This window comes from Rhea americana, unplaced genomic scaffold, assembly GCF_003343005.1.
Source record: "Rhea americana isolate MKP2758 unplaced genomic scaffold, rheAme1 scaffold_136, whole genome shotgun sequence".
Classification (NCBI taxonomy): domain Eukaryota; kingdom Metazoa; phylum Chordata; class Aves; order Rheiformes; family Rheidae; genus Rhea; species Rhea americana.
Window position 1 is genome coordinate 1,043,474 of NW_028185439.1, and position 26,967 is coordinate 1,070,440.

Here is a 26,967-nt window from a genome sequence, read left to right on the forward strand (position 1 = left end):
CTTTGTYCCAATTAAAATGATAACATTGAGCTAATTTGCCATATAGCAATATTCCCATCCACCTCAAAATCAAGTAAGATTACAAGAACTCTAGCTGCTCATCAGATAAGCAGGCAAAGATTCTAACAATAACTGTAATTCATATGAGCCTGAGTGCCTTCTCATTCCTTGAAATGCAAATTATGTCACTTGAAGTACACATATTATTTTGGGATGTTTCTAATGTGTAAATATTTTGTAGAAAAACAAACAAAACAAACCGCTTGGAAGTTTTTTTTTGCAGAATTCTCTCTTTCTCTCTTTTATACATACATACATACATACATACATACATATATATATATAAAACATATGCGCGCGCACACACACACACGCTGTTCAAGTCCACAGTCCAGTAAAAGGGCACTCTCAAACTTCCTCATTCAATGGACTCTCTACTGTTTTAGGAATCTCTAGGTATCTACAGTTTGAAAAAAAAATGCTAAATTTTGTCAATTCTAAGGTAAAAGAACAGAATATTTAGCTTTCTTATTCAACACTTATTTTGGAGGAGCTAAGTTGGCAAATATGTTGTTCTGTTTCTGGAAAAAAAAAATATTTACCAAAAATCTATATTGATTTGAATAATGCAAGTAACTAACCAACCTCATACTCCTCCTTCTTCTGCCATGCCGTGGAGTGGCTGAAGCAAGACAAATAGTCAAATAGCTTGAAATAAGCACTATCTTGTCATGGCTGTATTCATTCTAGTTCTGGAGTTAATTTGGTTGTTGTTGGCATGGGGATATGTATACTGGTATGTGCTTTAGACAGTCATTCTAAAGCTGTACTTTTGAAAGTATTCTAAAATATCTACAATCAGAAAAGCAAGAGAAYTTGTTTTTACAAAGTCTAAGTGTTAAAAGAGAACCTGTGTTAATGCTGATTTTTTTTTTCCCCAAGTATTTCTTAGAATACTGGAAAAGTTAGAGTACTTAAAAAAATCCTTGGGATCAGTAAGACCCAGGTAAACAWAAACATCTGTCAGGCTGACGTCAACCCAAGGCAAAATGTAATGGAAAGCTGACATGGAATTGTGATTAATCAGAATGAAAAATTAATATTATTAACGTCAGTCAATGTGTTTTGTGAGCAAAATGACTTTCCCTTTGATAAGTTACAACTTCGCTTGGTGAAGCAGTGATAAAGTAGTAACTCTGGACTTTGATTTAGTATGAAAACATTTTGATGAAGAAATCAGATGCTATAAAATCAATGACAAACTAGATAGCTTTCAAATTGCCACTAGTCATGTTTATAGGTGTTGTTAGTGAGGAGAGTGGGCCACACACAGAGATATATGGGTTGTTAGTATGGAAAAAAAGAAAAGACTGAAGGCCACTGTAGCAAGGAGTTAAATGTATGGGTGATCCAAAGTCTGCTAGAACCTACTCAATTATCAGACCCAACCGCTGCAAGCAAGGTGTTTTTCACACATGTTCTTCTGATCTTTTGGTTCTGCCTCAGTAGGAGGTTATTTGCCACCAGAGCAGGAGTGGATACATAGTGCTAAGTGTCTGACTATTGAAATCAATGCTGGTCAGGAGATGACAATAAATCAAGGTACTCTGAGTTTTAGTTTAAATTAGTAAGATACATCCTCAGATAGAAACCTTTCTGTGATGTTTGACTGATCTTTGATTGTGGAAATAGGCTGTTAGATTATAGTCATAAATAAGACAGGGGAATTCCACTTCGGACAAAGCAACTTTTGAAGGGAGACTTAGAGCAAACAATTACGTTCGGGGACTGTGTGTGCTGCTAAGTCAAAAGGTCCAGTTAGATRTATAACAGGAATACTGGATACAAGCGAAGTGATGACAAAAGACCTTGGTGTTCACCCAGGAGCTACTGCACCTGTGCTTGTGTGTGCAGCTCCAGCACCCACAGCTGAAAAACCAGAAGGGCTTACAGGGGAGCTACATGAAAAACTACATGACTGAGTATCATGTCTAACAACAAAAGAACTGGCACTTACATTAGCTGACCAAAAGAAGGCTGAAAAATGAGCCTGTTTCCTGTACCTTCCCGCCCACTACCACAGGGAAGAGAAATTTTAGAACATGTTACTGTGTTCAGCAGATAATTTTATAAACTTTATTCTGACTCCAAGGTCTCCTAACTGCCTGATTAAATGTAATTTATAATAAATTCCCCATGACTTCAAAATTCTGAAGATTCTTCCTAAAAATACATTACAAGTTCAAATRGGAATTAATTCAGGGAAATCCTTCAGTCTAAAAATTGCTCTAGATAGCCATACTTGTTGTTTATGGCTTTATAATTCACTAACAAGCAATAATTTGGAAGTGAAACACAATCATTACTTAGGAAGTGGACAAATCATCCATATATGAACTTCTTCAATGAAGGATTTTTTTTTTTTATTAAAAAAAAATAGGCAGGTAAGCATGGCTCCTGGTATCATGGTCATCCCACACTCTAAAWGAGAACTCTAGATTGGAAGTCAGATTGTACTGTTGTCCTTGAACTGTCAGTATTTTTTGGTTGGAAAAACTGACAGCCTTCCAGCTAATTACACAAAGAGGCTCATAAGGTTGAGCAAGTCAAGCAAGTGATTTTCAACTGGCACTTGCACTGAAAYGGCTGCACTGAAAAGAGCACACAATATTTTTATTGTGTTTGCTCCTGCAAGAGCAAAACCAAGTAGGTACTAGTTTTACTATACCCTTGGTTATGCTACAGGGCGAAACAGAATATACACTCAAGTCTATAAATGTTGTTTTATGATTTTAGGGAGCCCTCGCTCAAATCCTTTTATTAAAGTTTTTCCATCCCTGGTTTKCTTCTTTTAATAATTATTCATAATTGGATTGTGCAGCAAATTACTTGTAGAGGTCTGTGGGAGAAAGCAAAAGGAAGAAAAAATTGGCAACATGGGAAAACCATGAAGAAATGTGGGAGGAAAAATAAGTAAGATGAGAGTATTATATTGCAAAGTTAAAAAAGAAAGAGTTGAAGTCTTGTATCCAAAGAAATAATAAGCACAGGAGTTGAAGAATGAAATTAGAATGTGCAGACTACAAGATCAGGGCACACYTCCCTTATCCCTTCTCTAGTTCTAACATTTCCTCTTTTTTATGACAAATAATCTAAAATCTCAGATTAAATTTTTAATACTCTATTCTAAAATCTACATGAAAAATACAACTGAAATTGTAGTAGAGCTTGGAGCTCACCACTGATTTATCAAAAATTATGCAATTATCAAAGATCACAAATAGATACTAGAGAGGAAATTTAGAGGAGAAGCTAAAGTGGAAATGTTATCACCATTATTAACAGTCTAAGGAATACTCTGGGTCATCTAAAATCAACCACTTAACTCATTATTTTTTACCTTAAGGGTTCCACAGAAGACTCATAAATCATTGCAGAGTCACCATACATTTATCATTAGAGTTTTTTAGGTTTCACTTGTCATCCAAGTGTCTATTTCTATGAGTATACTTGTAAATAAGTGTAAGTGTGAATGTTCATCAGCCCTAGAATGGAGTTGACAGTACTGTAGTTAACTGCTGTTAATTTTTGTGCATCCTAATCTCATTTACTCAAAATAGGTGCAATCTGAAGCAACAAAATGCGTATTTAAACTGCAACAAATGTATATCACAAAGTAAAAATACTTAATTTTTGAAGCTTTTAGGAACTCAGATAGAATCCAGTACAGTAAGAAAAAAATTTTAATTAAACTATCAAATTTGTGTTTTCCAGTAACATTAGTGTGAACTGAAATAGCCTTCATAAAGACTAAATATATGGTTCTAACTGAAACTATTTAACACAGACAATTAACTGCACCATATGATAACCTGTGCAAACACACACACATTCACCCCCCCCCCCCTTACACACAAATCAAATTTGCTCAGCTCTTTCAGATACAGAAAGAGATGGACCTTACTGTCRCTCAGATATGAACCTCTCTAATCTGAACAGATGTTTGGTTAAGGGATTTTGTGATAGCTGATCTGAAATGCAAAAATCAGGTCAGATTCTGGCACAGTCCCACCCCAGTGCAAAAGAGCTTGGAAGAGAGAGAGCTTTGTTCTGCCTCTCTCTCATATCTGAAGCGTGGACATCTCGGGACATTTGTAATTCAATAGTTAATCATTTCCCTTTTCTACTGATTTTTTGCAGCAAATAAACAATGCAATTGCTGCGTAAGAAAACCAGAGGCTTTGTTTGTTTTAAACATGATTTCCCATTATTTCATGCTGAACTCAGTAACTTAGCACCATGGCGCACACAAGTGTGGAGATGTTYTGATAGTTTAATTCCTTTCACAGTAAAACTTCTGTTAAGCTAGCATCCATACCTGTAATATGGAACACTATGACACCAAGAAAATACTATTTGTTGTCTGAAGAAACAGTTAATAGCAACAGACTCTCTTTTGGAGAGAGCAAAAGTCCTATCCTTATGCTGTGATTGTGTTGARCAACACCCTGATTTTTATCAGTTTTTAGCTGCTAAAAATGAGTGCCTTAGGCAATGTAGTGGCTGTAGTGGATGAGAAACAAAAATGTGCTATTATGAGTCCTTGTAGAGCAGAAAATGGGCAAACTGAAGAACAGTTAGATTTGATGTGGTGGGATGAAATTAATATTTTGCTGGCATGATGGGTAGGAAATTAATGAACTGGGAGGAAAGCAGTTAGTGGTTAGGTAGGGAAGCTGATGGATGTAGGGAGTGGCTGTACAGGGATATTTCGGAATACGCATACTTCTATAACACGAAGGAAAGCCTTTCTGTCTGAGCTGAGGTTTAAGAGCACTGGTTGTTTATTTTTTGCCTGGTGACAATRCTAATCTGGATGGCTGGTGAATGTTATTCAAAGAGCAAACAAATTGCTGTTTTACTTCTGGAATTATTTTTGTGTCATGTTTTTCATCACTATCACAGGACTCTTGGCTTCAAATAAGCTTATGCCAGTTAAAGAGAGATAGTACAGGAAAGTGCCTAAGTCCGCTCTAACACTGTAAGTATTAATAAAGGTTTTAGTCATCTCTCTCCACTACTGTGACCCTTCTAATAAATAAATTATTCTACTTTTCCCTTAAGTCATCATCAGGAACTAGAATTGAATTAACYAACTTACGCATTTGCTTAGATAGTACTTAAGAAATATGAATTCTGTTTGTTGGCTCTGGAAATCTGACTTACCAACATCTAGAAGTAACTTTTCAATATTATATATAGCTAGCTGTCCTATACGTATAAACTCTATGCACATGCATTTTGCAGATAATTGAAAATTTGCATCTTGAAATGTATTACATCTGTCCTACAKATTCTAAAGCAGTCAACTATATTAATTATTTTTGCAGATTAATTAAAAACAAGATGCTTTATCACATGCACGTAGATAGATCTTCTGTACCTTGAGAGCAAAAACAATTTATTTTGCTTCTTTTTAAAAATATGCATTCCACTGTTGAAGTCATTTTTGCTACKCATTTACCTTTAAAGGAAATTGTCTTTAAAGAGGCAAATGTCATTTCACAGAAACAGAACAGTGGTGTCCAGCATCAAGACAAATCACAACTGAAGCACTTGAACGGAAAACTGAATTATACTCTGAGTTAGGAGATGCTCCATGATTTATTTGTTAGTCTGTTCCTGTAGAACCTAAGAAAATGTTCAGCCTGAGGGAGAGATGATCTTACAGTCTCRCCTCCACTGGTTCTAGAAGAAAATGTTTTATTTCTAGTTCAACTAACCTAAACCTGCAGGAAGGGGAAAGACATTGATTAGGGACTGTCAGGTACGGTCGAATGCTATCAGAATCCTCACATAGCTCTAACAGTTCACTCTGTCTCAACTTGCAATATCCCTTTTTATTCTTGCATTATTGGAGCTTATAGTGATACCACAAATTATGAAGCATTTATGTCAAATGTAGTATTTTGAAACCTAGACAAAGGGTAGAGCTTTGCAAACAACTCATGTGAAACCTATTCAACAACAGCTATAGTTGGTAGTTTGCTATATATCTCTCAGCGATGTTATGGGAATGTCCAGAATCACCTGACTCCTCCCCAAATACCTTTGTTTTTTCATTTCACAGTAGTAATATTTATGCTCCAGTACTTGTTTTTTTTCTCTATCGTTATCTCTGAAGTTTTCTGATGGGCTTGGACATGTCCTTGTTCTTTAGAAGTTGCTGGTAATTCTCTCTTTTGAATGAATTAAGAGACTCTTTGGGAATAAACTAGTTTAGAATGATGACTAGTTGCTAAAGTAATATTCCTGTGTTTCCCCCAGCATCACATGAAACAAGTATGGGAATGTTCCTGTTCCCACAGCCCCTTGCTCATAGAAACAGCCATGATTACCAATATGCCGAAGTAAACAGCTTCCTTGCTACCTTTAATTTTTAACGCCAGATGCCACGGTATTTCCCAGAGTGGATAAGCCCTAAAGCCAGATGACATTATAAATTCTTGTGTGCAGAGCTATTTTTTCCTGAATAAAGTTAATGTGTCTGTTTTTTCCACTTCTACAGTAATACTAGATCTCCAGGGTCACAGATTGTTTCATTTAAAACAAAACCAAATATCCACTGCATGTACTATACACGGCAGACAGGCACTCCAAATGAATATATGGAAACACTAGTTTCCTAGAAAAGGTTCATACAAGCACCAACTGTAATCCAAATACTGCAGCTAAAACAAATTTTAGAAAAACTCCAGGAAATAAATAATAGTTGTGGGCACAGTATTTTTCTTCCAATGATACTTTGCAGCTTGCTTCAGCAAAAAGTACCTATGCTTCTGTCAAATGCACCAAATATTTCCTTTCAAGATCAACAACGTTTCTCCCTGCGGCTTTTGTAGCAGAGATTATGAGTGAAAATACTAAAATATTGCAGGCTGATCTGTTACTGTTAGATGAACTTATAACTATTTTAAAAAATATGATTTTTGTCTATACATCAGCAGAATTTTCTATGGAAGTATGCATCAACTGAAAGTTAAGAAGTCCTGCATTAATGTCAACTCAAGATTTAACTAGTTAATAAAATGTGGAAACTAATGTCTCGTATCCAAAAACAAGCATTACAGCATAGGATACACCACAGGCTTAAATATTAGCTGCTGTGTTCTCTTGTATATAAGAGATCTGTATTTAATTCAGGAAAAAATTTCACATTTCTAGGTACCTAAGATATTGGAAATATAAATAGTTTGATCTGCAATAGTTGTAGCTATCCAAAGCGGAATTTCAGACTCTAAGAACTAGAATACTTGCTAATTATTAGCTTTTCCTATTTGTCTTGGAGGACAAAAATAAATTTTACCTCTCAACTAAACAGCTCCTGCTTATTTCAGCTCTGACCTGAGATAAGCAGTGTCTCCAATGGTGGACTGGAGATAAACCAAAGGTTTATCAGTGATACTGATAAACCTTAGGAAAGGCATTGGAATCCTTGATAATGAGTCTGGTCTTTTTGAGTTAGGAGTGCCAAATTTTGATGAAATACATTATTTGTCTCTAGAAGCAAGACTTGTGCCAAATTTAGGATAATGTCCAGCCTGAACTCAAAATGACATTTGCTGAACTCATAAGACCAACTCCCAGTTGTGTTGTCCAAGTAAGGACACGAATTTGTTTCCTGTAGTGAGATGTTAGTGCACTGTTTCTTAATTTCTGTACCAGAAAGTTCTGTTTAGCTGTCTACCTTCTTGGCGCACGTTGTTTCAGAGCACAAAGGAGACTACCTGATTTATAAATGAAAGCTGGCAAGCTAGGCAGATGCTGACAGAAACTATTGGTTTAGTAATCATGAAATACGACATTCTTGCGTCTAGCATATACTTTTTGGAAACAAATGTAGGACAAAATCCCACATGATCATGTAGGCTGAAAGCATTTTTTAAATATTGTAAGAAAAAAGTGGATGAAGTGGTACTGACTGACGTTACTTAACTTTTCAAAAGCTTTTGAGAGTATTTCTATCCAGAGGCTATTAAATGAAATGTAATTTTAGGGAAGCTCTGAATAGTAAAATGGCTTAAAAATGAGAAAGAAGACATGACAAATGTTGAAGGGATGTATCATCAACAAAGTAGTGCAGGGAATGACTGCTATTGATCAAGGAAATAAAAAGCTCATATTATAAAACTGGAGCAGCTTGCCTTCTTTCACTAGGGAAACAAAGTCTGAGATGGAATAAGTATATTGTCAGGAAATTCCTGTAATCTGACAACGGTATGTGTTGCAGAAGAAAGAAGGAAAAACAAGTAAGATCAAAAAGAAGCTTCCACCATCTTTCTTTTTACTATAATTTCTTAATTATACCTTTGGCTCTCCACTACCTTTTAGTTTGAGCTAAATCAATTACAGAATACCTGAAACTCTAGCACTTGCAGTCTAATACAATAGAGATAGGAGGCTGTTGGGATCTCAATCACTTATTGCAAAAACAACCCAAGTAAACTACACAAAATATTTATACATTACGGTGAAAAATTGCTATAACTGATCATTACTTCAACTTACAAAAAAAAMCCCAAACACTCTTCTGGCAGGCAACTGTGCAGATTGAAGTCTGAAGGATATATAATTTAGYACAAGACTGATAGAATGAGTGGAAAAACAGAGAAGGAGTAGCAACTGGGACGAGGGAAGAAACAGCACTGGTATTTCGGGCGTGGGCTCAGTGAAAGGGATGAAAAAGGGCAGGGAGATGAAAGAAGAGATGGATTTTCAGGGACATAGGAATATGAAGTTAACTGCCAAGGTAAGATAGTATAAATGGCAGGCTGGAGAAATTGGGCTCTTCCATTCCAGATATTCCAATCTGGAGTCTTTATTTTGTTGTATTCATATATTATTAGGGAAAGTGGGTGTTATCACAAAGTAGGTATTACCAGGCCCATCATTCTAGTATAAATGCAATTTAGAGTCCCTTCCTCACCAATATAAACGCATGAAGAAAGCAGGCTGTAGGCACTGCCTGGAATGCTCTCTCTGTTGCAGAAAACCTACTGACCAGTCATGAGATAGTAATGAGTACTGAGTATAATAATTGGGATCAACAACATAGTGTTTCAGAGTTCACTTCCCTTAACTGATCTTACAGATATACAGCCTATGCTTTCTAAAAATGAAAACTTTTGATATATTAAAGGAGAATCTCCTGCTTTTCTTATACTAAACATAAATCCTTCTATAAGCATAGGGGTCTTATCTTTATGAAAGTTGTCCCTAGGCGGAATTCTCCATCACTGCAGCTACCTCACCATTGCTACATTTTTCTGTTGTCTGAGACCGCGTCATGTAGTTTCTCCCATTACGATTGTCTCCAATGTCATCCTATGAAACACCACATGCATAAGTATCTATGAAGCTTCTACCTTCCAATTCTTTTGCCTATGTGATAGTATGTGTTTTTGCTGACTGTTTCAATCCTTGATTATTTAAGTAAAATAATTTTAACCTTGTAGCAGTATAGTCTTTTTTCTACTGGGATTCTGGCAAAACAGGGATGATAAATTACAGAATCAAAAGTGTTTTCAAAGTATTTGCCTTTGTAAGATAACTCAGCTTAAAATTTATGTAAGGTGTACCTTTTCACTCTTCATCCTTGTTGTGGTATTGAGTAGAACTCAAATGGTGATTAGAAATTATASCTATCTAGAATATTTAACAACTATCTTTCACTTCTGATTTACTTTAGTATAATGAATGTTTATTTTTGTGTTTCTTTTACTCTTAAAATTATATCAGATCATCATTCATGTTCCATAGAGAGATAGAATAGTATAGGCTCTAACATGCTCTTGTACTTCAGAAAACAGGTGAGGTCTGAATTCAGGATAGGTTTTAGGAGAAAATCTTGATTTCATAAGATTTAGTCACTGAACAGCAGGGAACAGCCACACAATCAGGAATCAGAATTAATGCACATTTGTGTTAGCAACTGAAAATGACTTCAGTATAAGCTTACAGAAGCACTGTAAAAGCAACTCAAAATGTAAATGGACATTCTTGCATGCTTRTAAGATAGAGAAGATAGATACCTAAGATATAAATTTTAAAATTATCTATACTCAGGTATTGTGAAGATATTGTGAAAAGCTGTAATGCAATTGACTTTAAGCAGTTTAGTCTTTATTTTGAATACTTTCAGAGAGTGAAGAAATTTTAAGATGTAATTTATAAGGGTACAATAAATTTATTAAATATTGTGTCATTCAGTTGTACTACTTCAGTGAAATTACTTTTAAAAAGTTTGAATATATTGAAATTTGTTTACCAACAGAATTATTATTTTGAGGATTTTAGGTTCCCACTTTCAAGTGGCCTAGGTTGAAGTGAGATAAAAAACATTATTTTAAATATTTTTTCTCTTTCTGTATCTTTTTTGTTTAAAAAATGCTGAATAAGGCAAGGCTTGCAAAGTCTGACAGTAAAAAACCTTTTTAAGCAAAAATCACTTCAGCCAACCTTAAGCCTGAACCTGTTCTGTTAACTCAGTTTTCTGGCATTTTTTGGCTACCTGTCCACTTTTTAAGTAATGCAACATATTGCCATAAATTGCACTGTTCAGTCAAATTTAGTTGGTGGGTCTCTCCAGTCATGTACTAATTAATGGTATACTAATTAAATCTTACAGAATATTATATCAAATGCTGTAATGGCCACAGTCTTCTGCAGTGGGTATGGATCAATGTTAAGCAATTGGTACGAATATTCAGACTAACTCTAACTGTAGACTTGTGACCATTTGTAGAGTAAAGACAAAATTTTCAGGCTTAAAGACAATTGACAGTAGTTCTTAAAAGTATTTTCAAAATCATATGTTGAAACTAGTTCTCTTTATGTGTAAAGTATCAGACTTCTTCGCTTCAGAGGAGAAGATAATCACACACTGTGATGACAAGTCTTTGGGATTTGCTGATGTTTTCTACCATTTGTTTCCAGCTGCCTGCCTTTATTGCATGCTTCCACACAACTTGTCTTGATACTATTTTTCCCTTACAAAATCCAGATGGGACCAACAAATGAAAAGTTAGAGGAAGATGGGGAAATCTAACCATGTGCGATCATGGACACATTTTGAAGCCTAAATGACATATTTCAATGCCGATTGGTAGTCAGTGTTTTTGGACCCCTGGTTCCCAGGCCTACTCAAAACAAAATTAGTGACAAAATTCTTACTGACATCAATGGGAAAGCAAAAGATCTATTCTGCATGTTTTTGAGGACATCCATTTTTCTTTCTCTTTCTGCAATTATGTTCCATGTAGACATGGAATATACCATACATGATGAAAACAAATTGTACTATATTGTATTTTTACATGATAAACATAGAAACAGAATATTTCATATTATATTATCATTATTTTATCCTGAATACTAAATCCCTCTCAAAAAGATATACTGAAATTATACTGGGCGCTACTTTAACATATGTTACTGCTAACAGCAGAATTTAATTTAAGCAATTTAGGCAAAACATTAATGCAGAGGGAAAAAAAAAAGAAACGTTCTCTTTGCAAAGACTGTGCCACTTTTTCTTAACCTTTTTTTGCCCCTTTAACAGAAAACWTTTGACTTAAAAATAATAATAATGTAAAATGATGATTTTTTTTTCTCATTCAGCCTTCCATGGATATGTTGTTACAGAAGAATGATTAAAGTGACAGATACTCATTTTGTATTAACTGTAAAAGCCTTGTTAGTGGGGAAGTCTCAGTTTACACTAATTAATGACCTAAATATTTAATGTAGAAGGGCAGTTTTCTCTATGATGAGGAGTTTTTAAGTAAAGGTAACAGATACAGAAATTTAGCTAATTTGTTTCAGTGATTCTCCATTGCTACAGTAAACTATAAACAAACAATCTAGAAACAATGTGAAAGGGAACAGCTGAAACAAAGCATGAGTCAGACCTTCAAAACCTAGCAATGAATTAATGGGTGAGATGATAGTAACAATCCCTTGTAATTCAATACAATTTTGGACTATTTTGTATTTCCTTGACTGCGAAAGCAAATAGTTGACATAAATGCACAAACAGAAGAAGGAGGCAAATAAGATTTAGGATTATCCTATTTACTTCTAGAAAATCATTGACAACTAGGTGAGATAAACTCTCTTAAGGATGCAGAAGCGTGCTCTTGGAAAAATAATTTTGATTAATCAATTTCAAGGCTGGAAGGGAGGACTACAATCATTTAACCTGTCCTCTTGGGTAATACAGGCAAAAATATCTTGTGTGTGCATAAAGCTCACAACTTTCGTTTTGAGTTCTCACTTTGATTTCTAGAATGATATCCAGTGCTGATATAAAGACTGGGAATAACAGGAAGCATACCTACATAGATGTTGGCTACCTGAATTCTAGCCCACATACATTTTGCTTCAGCTTTTAATTAATGGGCTTGAAGCTCTCAGCTCTCAAGAGTAAAATTTTAAATGAGTACCTAGTTTTGCTTTTATTAAAGACTAGCTAATTTCTAACTTATTTCCCAAAGAGAACTCAAGTAATCTCTATCTTATATAATGAAGATCCTGGACACCAATCTGCAATTTATTTTGCAATGATTTTCCTTATTTTAACCTCCTCTTAGAGCTGTACTGCTTTGATAAGTATATAAATAATTACTGAGATAAGAGAATGATTCTCTGCACATACTTATTTTCCATCTTTAGTCCAGTGAGCCATCTGTTACTGCAAGCTTCTATCCTTAGTTAAGGCCTTTTAATTTTCCTTTTTCTTCCTCAAACCAAACCCTGCACAAGATAAAGATTAGATTTAGGTCTAATGCTTTAAGTGTTCATCATTTTCTAGTAAATCTTTTTTTAAGGCATGTTTATTTTTAAATCAGAGAAGTTCCCCTTGCGCACCTCATAGAAAAAAAAGGATTTTGAAATTTTGTTTAAATTTTGCTCATTGCAAAAAGAGCAAGTGTGACATTTAACTTAAACAACAATTAATATTTGCAAGATATGTTACCAGAATGGGGTTACAATATTTCTAATATAACTGGTTGTTAAACTAAGTCCAGACACATTTTCAAGAAATGTTGACATGGTTTCTGTTACTGAGTACTAACCTAACCTATGAGAGAATACTGAGATACACTTATTCTGTATTACAGTTACCCTACTAAATTTTTCTGAGTGGTCGTCTCCTGGCTGTACTTTAAGGATATAATGAATAGTTCTGAAAACCAAAACCAAATGGGTTTCAGAATCCACATGGCTCCTGACCCTCTTTCAAGAGGCGTGAGAGCACATCAGTGGCATAAATAAAGAGAAGTTTCTGTTCAGTACTGGAATTGAGATCATCTGTGTCTTGCACCCTGTGAACATGATACAAGATGAAAGCTGAAGTACCCACAAAATCTTCAGTGGTCATTAGAGCACTGAGGCCAAACACATAGCCTGAAGGAGAGCAGAAAACTACAATAATGTTCTTATAAAAGTAAAAGATTGAGCAGACTTGGGTACATGTGAAATAGGTAGAATCTATATAGCGAAAGTCTTGAGATAAGACTCAGAGGACTAATAAAACTTTTTAGTGTATTTTGGACTGTCAGATTTAATAAGCAGCTTGAAGACAGAGGAAAAAAACTATATTGCCAACATCCCAGATTCCCTTTCTATAAGGATTATGCATTTGTACAGAGCTCTTCCCCCCCCCCCTTTTTTTTCTTTTCTTTAGAGGAGATTGAAACAGCACAGAAGGAAGGACACAGTAGGAAACTAGAGGAAATAATATTTTTAAATTGCCTAATTGGCAACTTGCAGTGGTTGGAGAGGAAGATGACCTAGGCATTATAAAAACTATATTACCAAAACACAATGTGGGGTAGAATACAATAAAAAGCCTGAGAAGCTAGGTTGTGCAGAGAATTTTGAAGTAATATCTTCGAAAATGTGAATGCAAAGTTTCAATTTGACGTTGTGGTCAAAGATAGAAGAAGAAATTTGGTGGAAGACAAAGTTAGTTAGATCCATCTAAAAATAAAGTGATTTTAGCAATCATATTTTAAACAGGATAGATGAAGGCGTAAAAGATGTATGAACAATCCTAGATATATAACTGACTGATCACTGTAAATTACAGCGGAAAGATGACATATTTGACACGCAAGTGCTCAATTTGCAATACCATGACTGGTATGAGTGACTGTTGTTGGCAAATGAGAATGGAGACAACAGTTCTTCTTTCATAGAAAATTAAAATGATATCTTAGTGATGTTTTGTGAGGTTTATTTTCCCATTTTGTTATTTAACTAGAATATTGAATTAAAGAATGTGACATGCTCACAACAAAATTAACAGCTATTTTTGCTGGCCATTAATGAAATAAATCTCAGTCATGTATCAGACAAGAAGGTACAAATGTTAACTCTGGGAATGGAAAGGACAATATGAAAGAGGATAAAGGAAATATGCTTTGTTATAAGAAAGATAAACTGCAGAAGATTGACAAGAAATTCTTTGACAAGAATTTTATCTTATGTCTATGTGATAAAACGCAGTGCTGTGCTGCAATATCTGTATTAACGCTAATAATGTCTGTATTAACTCTAATAATGATGTACTGCAGCTACCAGGAACATAATAGCCATACCAATAGTTACCTGATGTATGTATCAATGAAGCAGGATATATTAGTTCAGTGAAGGGCTGAATTAACACAACAGTGGTGTTTCCTCATTCTGAGTTATTTCATACAGTTCTTCACAGCATTGCATTATGTTTGGTAGATGTATCTTATTTGCATTAGGGAACTATCTTGGGAAAAGCTATCAGAAACATTCAAAAGGATATTCTACACAAGGGAAGATTTACTAGGGAAAAGCTATAATTCACACATTAGCGCTGGTATGTTCTTTGAATACACAATGGATGACCAGCTTTTCAACTTTCTCAGTTCCCCAGCCACATTGTAGCTGTATCTAACCCTATCTAAATGCTGAAATAAGACTTCAGAATGCTGGAGAACAATGCCAGAATATATCTAGAAAACTGACTACATTTGACTTTATGCTGATAGTTTGAGCATCTCTCCATTTAGACACTTAAATGGCTTGCATCATTACAGTACCTGAACGTTCACAAATATTAATAAATTTATCTTTATGATGCATTATAAAATAAGAAAGATAATCTTCTATATCTCCCCTCTTCTCATGCAGTAAATATACTGGAAAGGAGGAACGGGTACAAATACTCTAACAATTATAGGATAATACTAGAAAGATACCATGACTAGAAGACAGTTTACTCAGTTTCATCTATTTGAATCAAAGTAAGCATAGTGGATAGTAAAATAAATATTCAGTTGCTGTGTGAGTTGGAAGATAGATATGTTTAACAGTGGCTGATGATACTGACTTAAAATTCAGGAAATAAGGATGATAAATACTAGAATATAGAATTGTAGGCACAAGCCACCAGATGTAGCTGTATTTTAACAGGACAGTGAGCATGAGAGCTTGTTAGAGAGCTGACAARCAATCATGATTCTATTGAATGGGCAGAAATTGAAGCACAGGAAGTTCTACCTGGACGTGAGGGGGAATTTCTTCACTGTGAGAGTGACGGAGCACTGGAACAGGTTGCCCAGAGAGGTTGTGGAGTCTCCTTCTCTGGAGATCTTCAAGGCCCGCCTGGATGCAACCCTGTCTAACATGCTCTAGGTGACACTGCTGAGCAGGGAGGTTGGACTAGATGATCTCCAGAGGTCCCTTCCAAGCTGACTGATTCTATGATTCTATGATTGTATTGATGTAGCAACTTGCATCAGTCTATACCCAACATTTTCAGTCAAACAGCAGTGACAGAAAGGTTTTCCATAAAATCGGGAAGTTATTGAATGTAAACTTGTAGCTTTTGATTTTCACAGGATTTCCGCAGCAGTAATCAGAATCAGAAATCACTAATGGAACTTCTGAGTTGAAAAGAAAGTGTTATCTAGCATTTATAGCAAAGTATGGCAGAAATGCAGTTTTAGTTCTCCTGGATCTTCTCAAAATCTTTTGAGGTTTAGGATAGGAAAGTTTTGCTTTTGAATTCCAAGTATTCCTGATCCAATACAAAAGGATTTCCTAGAGATTAAATATTTTTTCAAGCTGATTTCTTAATATGAGGCCCATCTAAATGAGAAAAATTAATATCTTCTCTAAACTTCACTTTAGCTAAAAAAGGAAATTAGAAATTAACACTCACAYGAAGAACATAGCTTAATTACTTTAAAATGAAATCCTTAAAATGGCTTGAAGAATATATAGAGAATATTCTTCAAGARTATTCATAGAGAATATGTAGAGCATTATTTTAAATACCTATTACAGATCATTTCTCTGCATGATAACTTGGATTAATTACTTATCTCAGATTCAGATCTATAAAATAACACTAATTTTAAATATGTATAAGCTCTCACAGTGCCACAAATTAATAAAATATGGAATAAAGGCTGTCAGAGATGGCATTCCATCTCTCTTTCTGGAGTACCTAAATTGACTTGGTCCATGCACTTCTCGCGAACTATTTATGTAGCCAGTCTTTTCAAAGTCTGTTTCTGCATTCAGGCTACTGGGAGGCAGGTGACTTCAAACAGCTGATATTTATTTAAATCATCACACTACTACAAATAGAAAAGAACATACTTATTGGTGCCCCACYGGTGTTCACCTCAACACAAAATTTCTACCTTCAAGAGTTTTTTTCCACGCTTGCATATACACAGCTGGCAAGTTTCCAAGTTTGTGATTTGTGGGGAGAAAGGCTATGTTAGAATATGGACAAGGCTAGGTTTGAGGGAAGCTGTTCTGAAAAGTTTGTACCACTTTGCAGCCCAAAATGTGAGATAGAAGGCATCAGATGGAATGTAAATAAGATCTTGATCCTGTTGCTGAGAAGTGAGAGCACGTGTGGGAGGTGGTAGCTAACAGTCTCTATTCCTAGGATTATTTCAGGGAGGGGGGAGTAGATTTGGGGGCTTTATTTTTATTCATTTAAAGAATTGCTTAATACAATATTGCATGCATGCGAAGAAGTACCACTGCCAGCTCTTCAGCCATACAAACAACGGCAGATAGCCAGTCTTGCTTTTTGCTAAAACAGATGCAAGTTCCTCCACTGGCACGAAGATCCTTGGAGCTGTATTCTGGTTTGGGAGAGCTGCCTGGTAGCTCCTACTATTAGGGCTTTGAAGCAGAGCAGAGGTTCAGATCATGTCCTTTTTCTATTGATATGTCCTATTTTCTAATGCAAAGCTCTGGATTGGCCTTGAGAGTTGCTGCAAGGACTGGAGGACCCACATTGCTCAGGGCAGGGGTGTGTGCGGTAGAGGTGGTGGAATTAAAGGGAGAGCTAGTACTTGGAAGCACTTTTTTGGACTCAGCCATCAGAGCCCAGTAAAGAAACAAAGAGAAAAAGCTCAGACCAAAAGCCCAAGCTGGGCAGCTACATGATTGCATAGAAATTTCAGAAATAAATTATAGCTAATGTGAGGTTATTGCTAAGTCACTGCCTGTTGTATTAGTGTGAAATGCTATAGCAAAAACCCTTTTACAAACAAATCAGGAGAAAATTTTATATAACTTGGTTCCATGGGGAATCTTCTGTGACAGCTGACAGCCATTAGGCTTGTTTGATGCTAATGAGGGCAGACAGCTATGTAAGCTATTTCCTTCACTCACAACTATTTAACTTCTAAATTTGTGCTCAAAAAAAACCTCATTTCCAGCTTCAACTGCTTTCTATGGGTTCTTTTTTATATATTTTGTAACTTACTTTGCACGCTCATGTGTTGCTTTGTAACTACAGTTGTTCTACTTGGAACCAAACCTGATAAAAACAGAATAAGCACTGCCCCATCAGAAAAAAAAACAAATCACAGTGTTTTTTTTTTTTTTTTTTTTTTTTTTTTTTTTAAGAAGAAAAAGGTAAGCAGTTAGCTATTGACTTCTATCTATAATTTTAGTGGAAAATTACAGGAAAGCTGAACACGTATACACAGTCAGAATTTTTTTGTACACACAGCATGGTTTCATGTTATATGACATGACCTGTTAGGCAGCTATGTTAAAACTCAGAGAAAAGATGCAGGTAATGTGCTTCCATCATATTTGTTAAAAAAAAGGAAAAAATCAAAAAAAAAAGTTTTAATTTAAGATGTAATTTTTCCTAACCTTATAATTTAAACTCAAAGAGGTGCTATACAAATATACTACAAAGCCAGAATCTCTTAAACTTCATTGTTTTTCTCCTCCTTACTTTACATGCCATTTAGCATTTCAACAAATTAAGTTCAAATTAAGTGATTTAATTCAGCAGGAAGGTTAAAATAACCACATTCAAGAATAGTTAGCAATCCCTATGTGTGGAAAGAGACATCTAGAGAGAGAAACAGAAAGATGAAAGCTAGTATAGCATTTTATAAGCTAAAATAATACTGTCAATTTTACATAAGATGTCATGCATATTATCCTGCCCTCTGATCATTTTTCCCTCTGACAAAAATGTAATGGCAATGACCATAAAATGATAAAAATTATCTTTACTGAATATGTCTGATTCCCAGGTTATTACCATTGGCTTAACTTTATAAAAGGAAGTAGTCATAACTTTTTCTTGAATTCTCCTCAGTAAATTAGCAGTAAAAACAGGTCTGAACATTTTAGAAATAAGAATGGGAAATAGGTTATTTTCTTCAAAATCCTCATTTAGAAGACTTTTTGATTCTTAAAACTGTAAAAAAAGCCCCTTTATCTTAACACAGGCAGAGAAAATAAGATCTATGATGAAATTTACTGAACAAAATATGACAGAACTAATTTAAATTTTAAATTTGAAGAATCCTAATCTTGACACTTAAATCTACAACAATAATATTGCCCTATCTTTAATATATCATCTCCTGGCTTTATGCTACCACCCATAACTACCATAAAATTGCTAAATGTTCATAGCTGTCAACTTTTTATCTCTCAGAACAGGATACTGAGTTTTAGAAAGTACTAGAGTTTTAGCAGATACAGCACTTGTCGGAAGTTACAGTGTTTGCACGATGCATAATTCATGGATACATCTTGTATTTTTTTTACAGAAAGTGTTAAAAGGGATTTTTTTCTGGGCCACTCTCTAATAACCTTCTCTGAATTCTCATTCCTTCCATTCTAGAATATAACCCATTCCTATGACTGAGGACGACTTAACTGAGTCATTTGAGTGGAAATAGCCATTTCTTGTAGGCAAAGAGGTTACTTTCTATGAAAGATTTTGTTTACGACTTGGACTTAGGGACATCAAAATGTAACTGGTACAGCAATTTGTTCTTTATAGTTTATCATGCCATATTTCTGTGTTTTCAAAACTTCCTTGCAGGAGGATGAATTATGTCTGATAGGATGGATATGAAGAAGTTTTCTAATAAAAATAATTTTGCACTGACAGTGAATGTGATTTTCTTGAGCATCATCCTAAGTCATTCTTAAAGGCTAGGTAGTTGATAGTTGCTGGTGTAATAAAGGTGAAACATTAATATAACTTTCAGAAGAGAAAAATATCTTAAAACAATGAAACAGTTCTTAGTTTAATTTTTCAGCTGATTCTTAAGGAACTCCTAATAATAATCTCCTTTAATGCAAATTCTTATCAGATGACAGAGATTAGACCTTGCACTGCACTTGACCTTCAGCTAAACCAAAAGTCTTCTGCTGTGATATAGTTTATCTAGGCTGGAGTGGAGTGCAAGGGTTGGAAGAAAAGGGTTAGCTTTTCACTGTTTATAGCACACAGCTCTTTTTTATTGGAACAAGGTAGCTTTTTCTCAGGATGGCATCCATATTAAAAAAAAATAAGGAGATTAGTTAGTTACATAGGTTTTGGCAGGGAGGTTCTTGCTTTGTTTTAGTAGTAGTTTGAGGTGGTTTCCTACTCAAGACTCTACCTCTATTTGATTTATTTACATGGTTGTGTACACATACAAACTGACATGTCAGCACATGAGACCAAATAAACAGTATTCTAAAATACTCATCTAAAAGATTACTAGATGGCAGGAAGGATACAGGAATGAAGAAACTGAGTTCAGAACTAATGTCCTCTGTTAAAGATTTGAGTACTTGCAGATTATCTAGGTAATTACGTTTTCTCCTTTTCAAAATTTAATCTATCCATAACCATTTTTCCTGGTAATCTGTGGTTTAGATAGTGTCTTGATAAGCAACATGTAATGTTCTAAGATTTCTTAAAAGCTGATGATGTAATAAATGTCAGCATATGCATCTATTTATATACTCCACATCCAATATTCTGGTATTTATTACTAACGTCTTGATAACTCAGAAATGGCATTTGACTCAGTAAAGTAAGGTTTTATTCTGTTAGACCTACTGGCATATTGCTAAAAATAGTTTTAAACAAAGACCATGCTTTTGTGGAAATATCAAATATTTAGCTCTCTTTCTTAATTATAACGATGCTTACAGATCTGTTAAATTTGAAAAACAATCTGATATCTTTGATCTCCCAACTTCATTATTCCAAGAGAGGAGTTTTTCAGAAAGGACATGGTCATATCTTCCTGCTCCTTATGGGACCATGTATATTGGGCCCTCATTTCTTTCCTTGAAAACAGAAATGAATAAATATCAAATTCTTGCTTTGATGCAAGGACACCATGCACAGACTGGAAAGATAAGGCACAGAGAGCAGGCAAGTAGAATTTAGATTTGTATTATCTTATTCATACCGTGTCTAACAGCAGACTGTGATTATCTCAAATGTCTATTCATTAGTCATATTTAGTCACAATCTTTTGGTCTATTTACTGATGAAGAATGGTATCTTTAAGTTTAAAATTTGAATTGCAGTTCTAAAATTGTATCTGTCTATAAAACAGATTTTTTTTTCTTTTACCTGGATAGAATCATGAAGCTGGGTAGAAAGCATCTCTGAAATTTAGAGCTTTGAATAGCAGTGACAAGGAGCAGGTAGGGATGTAAGAAAAATGTTAATCTTTCTTTTTTCTCTCCTGGTCTACACTGACCTTGCCTGACCTTGCCTCAAGGCTTCACTCCTCCAGGAATTAGGCCAGTTTAATTCTATTTTATGCTGTTTAAGTTCTTACACTGTTCTCATTCACATAGCATTGAACCTGCAAGGTGTTAAAATACTGTAATCAGCAGGACAAGTATGATTTTCTTTCTCACTTTCTCCTGCTGCAGGGAAATAGGGTGCACAAGTGCTTCCAATGTCTGTAGAAGTGTTAATATTATATGTATTTTATATGTGTACATGCTAGTAAATGTAGGCTAAAGATATATGCCTTTCACCTGGAGATGAGAAAGATGACTGCAGGGGTTCAGGACCCTATGAATTTCTGTCTTTTCCACTGATGAAACTGACCTGGCAACCTCAAGAGGCTATGAAAAAAATATATGCCTATCTTTTTTTCCAAAAACAAAAGAAAACTCAAGTTCAGTGAAAAAAATAATGGAATCTTCAARTGAGAGAAAACATGAGGCAGAGTAAGAAAATACCTATTATCTCCATTAACACGATTAAAGGAATAGGACAGGAAGTTAGCAGGAACATACTCAGATTTCACATTGGAAAAAAGAATATTCAACAAAGCAAACACATTAGAAGAGATTATGTTGTCTGAGGAACACCAGATCTATAGATACTGCTGATCTATAAGTAGAGCACTAAGAAAAGGAACAAATGGCGGCAAATGACCATTTAAAAAAATACTATTTTAAATTTACAAATTGCTTTAGTGGTTTGTAGTATTTTAGGTGTACTTAGCATATTTTCTCCATTTCAATTTTTATGGTTTTTAAAATGTCCCTCTGTAGGAATTTCAACTGCTCACTTCCTCTGTTGTATGCATGTATAATTTATTTGTATTACTCTTTTCCTGGTTACTGCTTTCTTTCATTTATTCTCCACAAACTTATATGTCTTGGGCATCTGCAAAATGCATTTTTCCATTTGCAATGAAATCCTATGAAAATCAGGTATGCCATATTTTTTTTTTTTACCATCTACAGAAAGGGATCCCTATATCCCCTAGCCATCAAATGGTCAATGCACTTAACTTCCAGCACGTTATTCTACCACTGCATCCCATTTTTGCAACAAGAGAAAATCAACTGCACTGCAAAAGCAACAGATAAGTTATGTGAACAACAAACTGCCTTCCAAAGCCTAATTTTCTTTATTTATACACAGATGTAAACCAAGAGTAATTTCTAGATGTCTATGAAATTATATTAGTACACAATGTGAGCAGAGACCACATAGTTAAGAGACAAAAACAGATCTTACTTTTTTTTATATTAAAGACTTTTTTGACACTTTGATAAGTCAATGTTTTCTGCATACAGTGCTTCTTTGTTCAATAATGAACAGTAATAAAATGCCTACAGGCCATGTTATCATTTCTTTGCTCATATATCTTTCAAAAAGAAAAAATATTTTTAAGGTGCACACTGTAATTTAAATTATCTTTAGACTTCTCAAGAAAGAAATGTTTTAAGTAGAAGACTAAACCTTCATAGAGAAAAAAAAAAATCCTCTCTTCTACAGCTCTCATCACAGAGCAGGAATTTTAGCCAGGTACCCCACTGAGACTTTATTTGCAAAAGCTGCATCTTCTCTGAGGAGCTAAGTATGCTTTCTATATGCAGAGCACTTTAAAGGGCTATAGAAATGTCACAAAATACATACCTCCTCAATAATGTAAAATAATTTCCAAGAATTACAGTTCTCTCATCCTTCCTAATATTGAAAATCCTCAAACAGAACAGACACTCTTTGCAGAAAAAAAAATTAGTAGTTTCCTGAAATATTTATTTGGAAATCCAGAAAGATTAAATGCATTATCAGAAGTACTAACACCAGTAGACGGCTTTGCAATTATGAATGTTTTGGCCCTTTGAACCTGATCAGCACACAGAACTGACAAGACTTGGTCATACCTGCTGTACAGAGAATATACCAATGTGAACTACCTAGGTTATTCAGGCTATCCCAAGAAACAAAACAGGCCATATACGCTCTTACAGTATCACATGTGGTACCTAGTTCCGTACACTAATACAACTAGACACAATTTGTAATTTAGAACTCATCAATAATTCAATTGTTGTCAATAGCCTACTGTGATTAAACACTTTAATACTTTCATAGTACTTGCTAGTCGTACTTCCACTAATTACTTCTGGTTTTATTTATGCATACAGCTTTAAGTATGTTTTGTGTTTAAAGGCAGTTTTTCTTTCCCTGAATATTGCAGAAATCAATATTCCTACAAATTTCCAATATTTATAGTGTATTTTACAATATATATTTATAGTGTAATTTTCTTGTCATCAAATTTTTACCAGAAACATTAAACTTTCTAGGGGTCCAAATAAAGCATGTTAAAACCATGACAAGATAAGCTAAGGGCTTTTCAGTTACTGGTGTCAGTCAACATTTTTAGTTACTGGTGTCTGTCAACATTTTTATAAACTTACTTCTTGAAGAAGATGTACTGGTTTACTCTGACTCAAGAGCATCTCTCTGTTAGAATATATATTTTTTTCTGCTTTCTGCTCTCCCCCAACACACTCCAAAGGTAAGCATCCAAGAAGTACATGACTACGTGCAAGATGTAACTGCTGCACTGAAATAGCAACCAGTGCTTCAAAGGTGTTTTTCCTTCATGCAAATAATCTCTGAGGGGAGGGAGGATTTGCAGCTAGTTAGAGGAGAAATTTATGCCTGCTGCAAAGAATGACATGGTGCTTACATGGTCTCTTTGTCATCTACACACAGATGACTTCTGTTCTGTGTTGCTGCATTTTGCTGAAAATACTCTTACGACAGTTATTCAGCTTCTGCCTCAGTTTATACCACTTTGTAGTTTTTCTCAAATCAAAATCATAGTGGCCTAAGCCAGTCTTAAATCCTTATAGTCTTATATATACCCGTCTTCAAAATTTGGAAAATGATCGGCTAAATTTGGTATATCATCTTGGAGTTATGCATTTAAGAAGATGATTCAAGTTCTTGTCAATGTTATCTTTAATATACACAGGCATGCGCGTGCACACACACACGCATGCACGCACCCTTTGACTCTCATGCAATCTTTTTATCCTTGCACTTGAAAAATATTTCATGGATTTGTACAGAACAACTATATAAAGAATGTCAAATTATATGACAGTACATGTTTGCCTCATACCTACAGAAAAAAGGGAGAAATTTGCCTTCAGTAATTACAGTGTATACATCTAAAACATAATTTCCTCATATCTAGCCTCTTAAAGCAAAAGATTGAAGAAGCCAAACATAACTACATTGACAGCTGAATTTTCAGAGATGTATATGAAAGGACTTACTGTGATGATTAGCCCTTTTTCCTGGAAATACTTAACCAATGGGACAGCATTTTGCTTGAAATTCATTAGTCTTCTCTGAGTAGCTTTCAGGTTATCATCAGGTCTCCCTTGCTGTTCAGCACGTTTCAGTAACCTTTCTTTTAGCCTTTGATTGGAACATGCCAGAAATACCACCAAATCTGGGGTACAGATCTGAGGAAAGAGCAGTTCAAAAAGTTGTCAATTTAGTTGACCATCCAGCACAACAATACTTAACAATTCTCTTACAATGTGAGGCTCAGATATGGTACATTTGCATACCCTGGAACTTGATTAACTCTTTATTTAATTAGAAATTCACAGGCTTGGGAAAGGACTTGTTTGTCTTGCGTGAAGGTTTATCTATTTGTTTTACCCGAAATTTTAAGGAAAAAGCTTAATGAAAGTATTTTAGGTCATCTCAGAAACCTTTTCTAGGCTACATGTTTCTCCTTTGCATTACCAGAAGATTCCACTAACTAAAATTAAAAATCTTCAAAAAGAGTAAAATCTGTGACCCATACTCTGCAGGCAACTGTTTGTATGATTTTTGTTTAAAATGCCATTCTGTAAGGAGGCATTCGAAACTCAACAGCTACTATAGAGCTGACAGGTGCCTAAGAGATCTGTTCCAAGATTCACAGTAAACTTACCCATTGACATAGGTACACTCTTGTTAAGGCTCTGTTTTCCTTATAAATGAATTTATGATAATTGCACCTATCTCTTGTTAGCAYATATTTTCAGTTCTATGACTTTACTTAAATACTTCCTGGCCCTGATATTACTATTGCAGTCATTTTCCTTATAACCTTCTTTCTCTTTGTTTTTTGAAATCTCACTTGAGCATTAGTGCATTTTTCAAGAAGTTGTATGTGGCAGCTAAGACAATTTTAATTTCTCCCATCCAGTCTGGTCTGTGTGTCACACCCACCCATCCCTACACTAATATTCAGGAAGTATAGCCTTAAGGCAGTGAGAAAAAAACTTTCACAAATTTAGTTCTTTCTCAGTTAAATTCAAGCCACCTTTATGGCTTCCAGCCTTCTTCATGACTTTTAGTTACTCCTGCCATCAGTAGATATAGCAGACAGATTCTTGGAGTTTGATGGAGGAGAAAGCTATGATATCCCCAGTTTCTTACAAATGCTTCTGAATGTTCTCAGGTAGTCTTCAGAGGCCACTGTTCTTCAGTATATGGTGCATAAAACTCAGACACCTGAACTGACAGGATTGTAAACTGGGGAGATATGGTATACTAACTACATTTATAAAACTTCTGCCCTGATTCTGTGCTTTCAGGTACCTTGTTGTTGTAACAAAAAAACTTCTCTTCAAAGACTCAAAGACTCTAAAAATCTTTTTCTCATTAGTTTACTGTTGCCTTTTAAAATGTATTAGAATTCTCTGTACGAAGCATTTGAGATAAAAATAAAACCCTATTGTGCTGTGCACATTTTCATATGATAGCAGATTAGAAGCAGTTTATTTGTCCTCACACACAAGCATGAAGTTCTTTCTGCTGTCCTTACTCATCTGAATCATATTTTAACTAATATTAGTAAAAAAATTTAGCCAGTATTTCAGAAATGGTATAATTTAAATTATGAATGATGGTGAATGCTCAGGAATGCTAAATAGACATTTCTCACATATTTACCTATACATGGAATTACTTTGCCTGTATTCAGTTTAGTATTATGTAAATCAGACAGTCAAGTTTGAACTATACAACAGTATCACCATGCTTTTACACATACTCCAACTAATACCGTGTAAAGAAGTAACTAATTTATATTTTTATGTTCATTACACAGTTTTTGTTAATATATTACTACTGAGGACCAGAACAAATGAATTATACTTATGAATACTCTCCACATCTAGGTCACTACCCAACAATCTAAAATTGCCTAAAACCAAACATAAATTAGACTAAAACAAACATAAATCAGACTGAAATTTCAAGACTTCACAGATGGACAAACTTGGGAAATTAATAATCAAGGTCAAACAGAAAAAACCCTGTCTAGCTAGATTAAGGCCTTTGAGGGTATCCAGCCTTTACATATAGCCAGGCTTTTTTTCCTGGCAGTCTAAGTATAGAAAGTTTCTTCTGAAATCAAAAGAATCAATACAGCTTTTCAAAAGGGGAGTGATAGTCATTAGCCTTCAGTTACACAGGAGGTCTTTGACAGAGTAGGATGCAGAGATAAGAAAGCAGAAAGAAAAAATGGCTAACATGTAGAGCTCAAAATATAAAGAAATGTTTGGTAAACAGCACTAGCAAGAGGCATTATGGCCACTTCTTCATTGAAGAAAATCAACCAAGACTTCAAAGAATCCCCCCCCCTTTTTTTTTAATGTACATAGTAGATAATTGGAGAGATGAGGACACAAACTACAAACTAAAACCAGCAATACTAATTCTGGTAATTTTTCAGCAGACTATCAATGAAATTTTGAACATTTTACCTTGTAATCTTATTTTTTTATATAGCTACCAGA

The 26,967-nt window shown here is 34.8% G+C and overlaps 1 protein-coding gene across 1 annotated transcript in view; it reads right to left on the minus strand.

The window, feature by feature from the left end:
* Positions 1 to 26,967, minus strand: part of AK5 (adenylate kinase 5) — a 95,641-nt gene that overhangs the window by 55,604 nt on the left and 13,070 nt on the right. Inside the window, exon 5 of the mRNA XM_085298182.1 lies at positions 24,442 to 24,633. Coding sequence (XP_085154308.1) covers positions 24,442 to 24,633 — 192 coding nt within the window. The remainder of the gene's footprint in view (positions 1 to 24,441; positions 24,634 to 26,967) is intronic.